Raw genomic sequence first — 8335 nt, forward strand, 5'->3', positions numbered from 1 at the left:
AAAACCACTTTTCTGCCACCATTTTAGAGAAAAGGAATTCATCAGCTGCTCTCCTATCTGACATCCAAATGGAAAAGGCAAGAGACCAGGCTGTTTCCTCAGTGCATTAGACGTGAGAGGAAGCAGGACAGGAAGAGGGCAGGAAGCAACCAACAAAAGGTAAGAGGAGACGCTAAACTTTCCCATGTCCTAATGCTGTTTGTTTGAATCTCAGTTCTTAGAAACCTACAACCCAGCTGTGTAAAAAGGACTTTGAGAAAGCAGGGAGGGCGGGGGGTGTGGTGTGTGCTTTCTCAACAGAAGTACATATTTTGCTTTGTTTTGTATTTGCATGCTCCATCCAAAGTGTTACACAATACAAAGCTTCATATAGCTATATGAGAACACACACTCCCCACACATCCAGGGAAAAACCCCAACCACACCAAAATCTGTCCAAATCAAAAAACTCACATGAGTCTAACAGGACCCTAATGCAGACTGCTGATGAGGTACCACAAACAACAGCAGCAAAATCATGCATTAGAAAATATTCCTTGCTTAGTTGCGAGAGAACAGCTTTTCCAAGACAATTCTGTGTAACTCCATGCCCCAAATTCACTAACATTTCCCAGATAGCAACAGCTGCTGCAGGACTCCTTTTGACAAATGCTGTATCTCAGACTTTACTCTTTCTCAGTATGCTGCGATTTCCTGCAAAATGGAGAAATCACCTAAACTACAAAGAGGTGCAGTACTAACACTTCAAGAAGTAAATAATTTTGTAGCAACACACAGTATAGAGAGAAATATAATACTTGGGCAGAGACATTCCTGAGCGGAAAGAGATCAGAAAAACATTCTGATAAAGAAACACCATCAAAGCTTGTATTTTTTTACTCAGTGCAAAAAATGTTGGGTAACTGCTTGCTGTTCCTAGAAAGAATAGAACTCTGTTGCCAACAGCTGTAGTTTTTCATAGGAATTATAACACTATATTGAAGATTTATGTTCCTGACAAAGGCATAAAGTTATCCAAACTAGGCAGAAAAAACAGAATAGTCTTTTCCCAATGAAACAGACCCACATTATTTTTGTTAACTCTCACCACGGCAGAAGTTTTGATCTTCGAAACCAGGAACTCATGCTGTGGTTGATGGTTATAGGGATTAAGTCTTGCAATGGACAGGGTCAACTGTTTTATCACGGGTTCTTAGACAAGTAAGAAACATACCCTATCATCTTGAAAGCAAAGTCTCGGTTACTTACCTCCAAAAGCCCACAAATTTAAATTTTCTTCTTGAGATTTTGGGCTTTTGCAATGATGCTTTCCCTGCTTTAAGAAAACGCTTCCCCAGACCTCTGACCATCTGACAGATCCGTATGAGATTGGAAATGGTGATCCTAGGCAAAAGACTGTCCTGTGCATAAAGTAAACAAGGAAGGGGAAGGAATCTTGTGTCTCTTTGCTGCAATTACACAGATGCAAGTGGCCCTACCTGCCTGCACGTCACTCTCCTGATTCCCTGGAAAAACTATTCCTTATGCTCTGCAGGATTAGGGTGTTCTGTGTTCGCTGGAACTACAGCAGATAGCAGTATACAGAATACTTTTAAGCCAACTAAGGATCAGGAACAAAACTCAGGATATCACAGGTTTTAAAGTTCAATTACTTACAAGCAGCCAAACAGCACACTCTGGATTGAATCCTGAGCCAATTTACAGTTGCATTCTATGCTGCTCCATGAACATTACACCGAGTTACACAACTTGAGAATCAATAAATACATTTCCTCGGAAGGATTTGCTCAAAGGCTCCAAGTGAGTCAGTAGCAATGTCTTGTTTAGGTCTCAGACTTTGGTTTCCATTTCGTAGCTGCTTGGTCCATCAGATCATATTTACACTACATCACCAAAAATGTTTTTATTTCTGTCCTTCTGAAATCCCTGTTTGTATGGTTCGGTTGATTTGTTGTTTGGGTTTTTTCTGGTTTGGGGCTTGGGATGGTTGTTGTTTTGTTTTTTTTTTTACTAGGGGAAGAAAATAAATTAAAAGCTTCTTAACAATTACAGTTGTGCTTTATTTATTTATTTTTAACTGGGAACCAACAAACTGTATTTCTCAGCTGAAGCAAAGATAGAAAGCCTGATCTCTCTGAACAAAACACACAATAATCCAAAGGTCTGCATATAAAAATCACTATGCATGTGCCACAGTTTTCACATTCAGATACAGCAAACCTAGTAGTCTACTTTTACTGACTTTAAAAGTCTAATGTGCAGCCAGTGAGAAGTGAAAGACTATAAAATAAAACCTTCCTTCACAGAACAACTTGCCGTGAGTCCTTAGTCCTGCAAAAACTGAGGATATTTTGCTTGAGTAAACAGAATTTTAATTGAGCATAAACAAGTGAACAGCAGGCATGCCATTTCCATAAATATGCATGATTCAATGCAAAAAAATAAAGAGATTTAAAAATCTGGGGCCATAAAACCAACTTCAATTTTAAAGTTTTAGCGTCTAAGAAAAAGGTAGAGTGTATGTGGCAGGCTTCTTTCACCACAAATGGATTCTTTAAAAGAAATTGCCACTGACAAATCACCGTTTATAAGAACTGTTCCCAGTAAGGCAGAAATTATCTAGCATGGCACTATGGAACATATTTAATTTTAAGTATGCTTATAGTTTTGTTAGAGCCAATGGCTTTTTCCATGCTTAAGGCCAAGCATTTGCTCAAGTATTCTGCCTAGACAAAAGCTTACAAGTTTGTTGTTTAGAATGCAAAGCAAGGCTTTTTATCCCAAACCACATTTCCTTGCATGTAATCAGCACTGATGTTCAGCCATAGTTTCCAATTCATTCCAGGGTGCACTCAGCATTTATTAGGGCACAGATGGTGCTCTCTTTCTTTGGCTTCTAAAGGATATGCCTAAATATATATAAAAAAAACCCCCAACCACCTGGCTAGCTGCCTCTTACCCTGTTCTTACACTCTGTATTGCCACAGTAAAAGTAACAGTAATCTTTGATCTAATCTGGAAGCCCCTTCTAATTTACACACGAATTAAGCAATAGGATTATCAAGTACAGTCAGCTCGCTGGAAACCAGAGAACCTTATACACATCCATCCAGCACATTAGCCACAAGTGATCAAGAACAGGAACAAGTAATCCACAAAACAATCAAAAGAACAAAAATCGGAAACATTTTTTCTAGTAACAAACTAGTTCTCTGTGGCTGTGTTTGAGTTTCTAGAACTGTAAGGATTATTCAACAGCTTAACCAGCAATTAGCAAATGAGCAGCCCAATTTGTAAGGCAAATAAAGAGCATTAGCATGAACAGGATTTGTCGTAACAGCCTGCAAGGTCTTTTCCAGAACACACAAGTTTGTATTGTGCTGAGAACTTGCAGTGTTTTCCCGTATGGACAGTACAGGACATTTATTTCCCAAACTCTGAAAATTATTTACCCGTTGCCAAGCAAGCATAAAGCCACCTCCACAGAGACCCAACAGAAAGACAAGCTCTCAGGACAGTCCATTAAAAATGTCCTAAGGTAGGCTAATGTTAGATTTGTCCTGCAGATCTTGACAAAAGGTTCCTGAACACGCAGTTGAGACACAGGTGATGGTCAGTAGGTCTTAGTCACCCACCTTCACAGGCTTTCAGTCTCACACAAAGCACACCGACACCAGAAAAGCCACACGTCGTACATCAAAATGCATATGACCAAACTCAAATGGCAGGAGGGGGGAGCTTGGAGACAGGTTATTCAGACTGCTTGGAAATCTTGTCCCCAAGTGAGGACTGTTTTGCTATCTCAGTGGTAACATGAGGTTAGCAGCCAGGGCATGCTGCCAGAAGCTAGGGCAAGACCGATGCATTTTAAGCAGTTGTCTTTATTCCAAAACAGCTCAACAACTGCATGCACGGATTGGTAAGGAAATCACTTCTGAACAAACATGAAGTCCAGAAAACTAGTTTCAGAAGTACATGCGAATGTCAGAAAGCCAGAGATTTGACTAAATTAGATTATATAACACCCACTAAATCAGTTAACTCCTAAATGTGTTTTACAATCAAGTAATGGCTAGTAATTTTGGAAGTAATGATCCTAGATATTTGCAATGTGTTAAACATAATAAACAAAATAAATCTAAATTAGCATATGGTACTAAATCAGTGTGTCATTAAAATCATAATAAAAGTAACTAAATAAAAGTTCTGTTAATGTGAACAATCCAGCAACAAGCCACTGTAAAGCAAACATGAAACAAGCAATAATCAGGTGTGGATAGTGAAAAGTCTGTTCTGCAGCTAGTCAAAACTACCTTTTATAGTCTGTTCCCTCTGAGGTAATGGAGTCTGCATCTTTCTACATCCCAGCCTCTCCCAAGGCAGCCCCCTGTGCTATCTCTCAGTCTCTGAAACTCAGCCCTGCTCACTCCCCAAACTTTGCAATACTTCCTGCCATTTAGCTGACTTCCAGGAAATTCAGTCTGTCCTCTTTTCTGGGTATCATGCTCCATATCTACACACCTCATAACTTGGAATTACTGGGACATTCAATCCTTTCAAAATTACGTCTCCAGAACAAGCTTCAAATATCAATAACAATCCTGGCCTTACCTGCAGGATCTTGTACTGTTATTTCTTTACGCTTCATCACCAGCTTGTCTTTAACCCATGGGAACTCCTGCAAAGAATCCAAGAATGCATCAAAAGCCTTAGGTCCTCTGGTGGGGAGAATATCAAGGAGCATCATGGTTTTCCTCTGACTGGTGGTTTGGGCTTTTATTTCTTGAACATGACTGTCCATGAGAATCCCTTCTTGGTAGAGATACTGAATAACAACTCCATCCACCAGCACCTCTGTGCAGAGCTCCAGGCGCAGGGAGCGCAAAAGCTGCTTGTCTCTGGCATCCATCTGGCAACCTAGAGCCTGAGAAAAGGAGTAGGGAAGTGTGTGAAGATGAAAATACTTCAACCTTTAACATCCCGAAGTGACGTTTAATACCTGGCAACCTTTAGAAAGAATGCCAAACTCAGAATCACCAACCTGGGAAAACTATTAGTGATCCCCACCATCTTATTTCTGCTTAGATTTTGCCATCTCACAAGCTAAAATTGCAGCCATTTCTAAGAAGTTTTAGACGGGAAGAGAACTTTGGCACTGTGAAGACCAGTCCTTTGCCGGAATAAGAACCATACCAAATAATCCTGCTCACTAACTGGTCAAGGTCCATACTAAGGGCAGCTCGGGCATTTGCCAGTTCTTAAGAGACTACCCAGAAAAAGTTAGGCAGATGCCACACCTGACCTCTCTTACCTGTGGTTCTGATGCTATTGCTGTTGCAGCAGTGCCAGACAGCAGCAGCGGAGACAGTCAGCAGGTAGCTTTGGCCTACGCAATGCATCTTAATTTTAAGAGGGGTAAAAATATCCCTTATGCACAAGGTCATTCTTCCCTGACTCAGCCAGGAAGACTGTTCTGGAACAGAACTGGCATCATCGACTGATCTGATGATGACAAATTTTCTTTGAATTTCCACCTCGAATTTATCCACCTTCTACGTATAAGCATTTGTTCTGCCAAAATTGTTCTTTAGCTGAAGTAGCTCTTCTCCCTCCCTGGTATTTACCCTTCTAATGTGTTCACAAGAAGCAATCAGATGCCCTCTGCCAGCTTCCATGTCACTTGATTAATGCTCTGACTAGCCAAAAGCTGAAAAAGATGCATTAACCACTCTACAGAAGATGAATCAAGGTCCAGAAAGAACAAGCAGCTCACCCAAGATTATACCCAGCATCCATGCCAGACCTATGAACTGAATCAAGGTGTCTAGTCCAGTCCTTAATGACAAACATATTCCTAGGCCTACTAATGGCACTTGAGAAAGAAAATCACAGAGTAACACAATTAAATACTTTCCGATGATTAAATAATGAAGTCAAAAAACTGCAGCAGTTGTTGAGTGTGATTACCAAGAGAGTTTCTGATTATTAAACTAAAAGCTGCTGTTTGAACAGCTAGACCACGCAGAAATGGCACTTAATTCAGCTTGAGGATACAAGGAGAGGCAGAGATTTTCAAAGCTTTTGTAAGAAACCTCCTGAAGTCTTCGGATCATCAGAGGTGCCTACTGACTCTCAAGGTCCCATCAAAGGTTGATTGGTTGGCCTGGTTGTTTAAATCTCAAGTAGGCAACCAGCAGGCATGTAACCGGCATCTTGGACAGTATGCAAGAGAATAGGACCACAAGAGCAGGACTGGAAAACCCTCTGATAAAGCCACCTTCCCCTGAGTGCTGAAACATTGCCAGATGGCACCGTCTTTCCTGGTTACCTAGGAAGTTTCTCATATACCAGAGTGAATTTTGAGGTACCTACCACGTGTCTAGGGATCATTTGGGAATCAATGAAAAGCTACCTTGGCGCATGTCCTTAAAAAATGCTAGTTTGCTAAGCACAGCTCAAACATCAAACACCATCACAGGGTGAGATGATACTGCAAGCAAGGAGGTGGAAAAAAGCACAGGCAAGAAAAAGAACTGTCTTTTTCCATTCCATAGAATCATAGAATGGTTTGGGTTGGAAGGGTCCTTAAAGGTCACCTAGTTCCAACCCCCCTGCCATGGCCAGGGACATATGCCACTAAAGCAAGTTGCCCCAACTGGCCTTGAACACTGCCAGGGATGGGGGCAGCCACAGCTTCTCTGGGCAACCTGTGCCAATGCCTCACCACCCTCATAGTGGAGAATTTCTTCCCGATATCTAATCTAAATCAACATCTATCCTCTGTCAGTTTAAAGCCATTGCTCCTTGTCTTGTCACTACATCACCTTGTAAAAAGTCCCTCTCCAAGATTTCTTCTCGGCCACTTTATGTACTGGACAGCTGCTCTACACTCTTCCTGGAGCCTTCTGCAGACTGAACAACCCAATTCTCTCAGACTGTCTTCATAGCAGAGGTGCTCAGGCTCTCTGGGAATCATCATTTCGTGTTAGGATGCTCATTTTGGACAGATGAAGCTGAAGATTCTGGTCTGTAATACACACTACCTTTACATTACTGTGAGCAACCACTCAGCTAAAGCAAAACCAGATACAATTCAGGCAGCAGGTCCCCACCATTTCTCCGATCCAGGATTCCCTGACCGCCCATGAGCTCACAAAGCACCTGCAGAGTTCGAGACAGGCTTCCAGCAGCAGCTCCAAGGGCATTACCTCAACGCCGGCAGAAAACTGTTTCAGCTGCTGCGAAGCTCTTGGGCTTTGCATTCTGCACAGGCCACTGAGAATCCTCATTCAGGAGCTTCCTCACCCATATGCCAGATGAGAAACATTGACTTCTCCAGTCACTGTATAGCACGTGATGAGCCCGTCTTCTTCATGACCGAAGAGGCCAACACTTTCCAAAATAAGGCCCTTTCAAACCATCCTGGTTTGCACCTTGAGGCACTGAAAATACCTATCAAATCATGAATCTGAAAGGGGAATTTCTGCTGAAAAAGGCCTTTGGCTCGCTGACTGCAGCGTGAGCGCAGCTGAGGTTTTAAAGCCCTTAACACCAAGGTCATTGGCCCAGTAAATTTCCAGGATGGAGCGTATTGATTTTTAAAGACTTTTTTTAAAAAAAAGTCTTTTTAAAGATTAAGCATTTCTTTGTGTGCGTGTTTACAGTGAGGAGGAAATGTCTGAGTCAGGAACTAAGCAGCCAGATATGGAAATGTAACAGGATTTTGGTGCGTAACAGCGTAGGGACAGAGTTCAGTGCAACACAGGATATTTAAATTAATTTTAATCGCAGCCCACATCTAGGGACCCAAAGTAAGCTCTAAAATGAATTTTCTCTAGTAATGCTGACGCTAAAGTAAAAAGACGATATGCCTGTTTACCCAAAACATGACATGCCTCAAACCTTCCCCGGGCACTTCTTAAAATGCATCTCTTGCATTGCAGAGCCAAATTTCAAGCAATGTTCCCCCAAGTCCCGCTGAACGAGCACAGACCCCGACTTATCACCACACCAACACAAGCAGCTCTGCATTTTTCTGCATCTGACACAGAATCTGTCCATGAACGGGGATAAAACTTTTTAAAGCCTTGACCCTAAAGAGACCCCTTCTGATCCTAAAAAGCACATTCCCTTAGTTCTTGGCTAGAAACATTGGCATCTGCCCAAAAGCCAACTGCACCGGGCTGCTCATGACTGCAACTGCGTTCCCATGTGCCTGCTTACCCACAAGTAAGGCCCCCCTGCCTAACCCATGGGTGGTTTTGGCTACAGGATAAAGATCTGCCCCCACAAGATAAAGTTTTGCTTTCAACTTCCTCGTGGCCGAGGTCTGGCA

General features: G+C 42.0%; 1 protein-coding gene across 1 annotated transcript in view; it reads right to left on the minus strand.

Annotated features, from left to right (window-relative positions):
* Positions 1-4909, minus strand: part of CRADD (CASP2 and RIPK1 domain containing adaptor with death domain) — a 75905-nt gene extending 70996 nt beyond the window's left edge. The window contains exon 1 of the mRNA XM_010013627.1: positions 4612-4909. Coding sequence (XP_010011929.1) covers positions 4612-4909 — 298 coding nt within the window. The remainder of the gene's footprint in view (positions 1-4611) is intronic.
* Positions 4910-8335: the final 3426 nt, after the last annotated feature.

Source organism: Nestor notabilis, unplaced genomic scaffold, assembly GCF_000696875.1.
Source record: "Nestor notabilis isolate BGI_N333 unplaced genomic scaffold, ASM69687v1 scaffold1634, whole genome shotgun sequence".
Taxonomy (NCBI): domain Eukaryota; kingdom Metazoa; phylum Chordata; class Aves; order Psittaciformes; family Psittacidae; genus Nestor; species Nestor notabilis.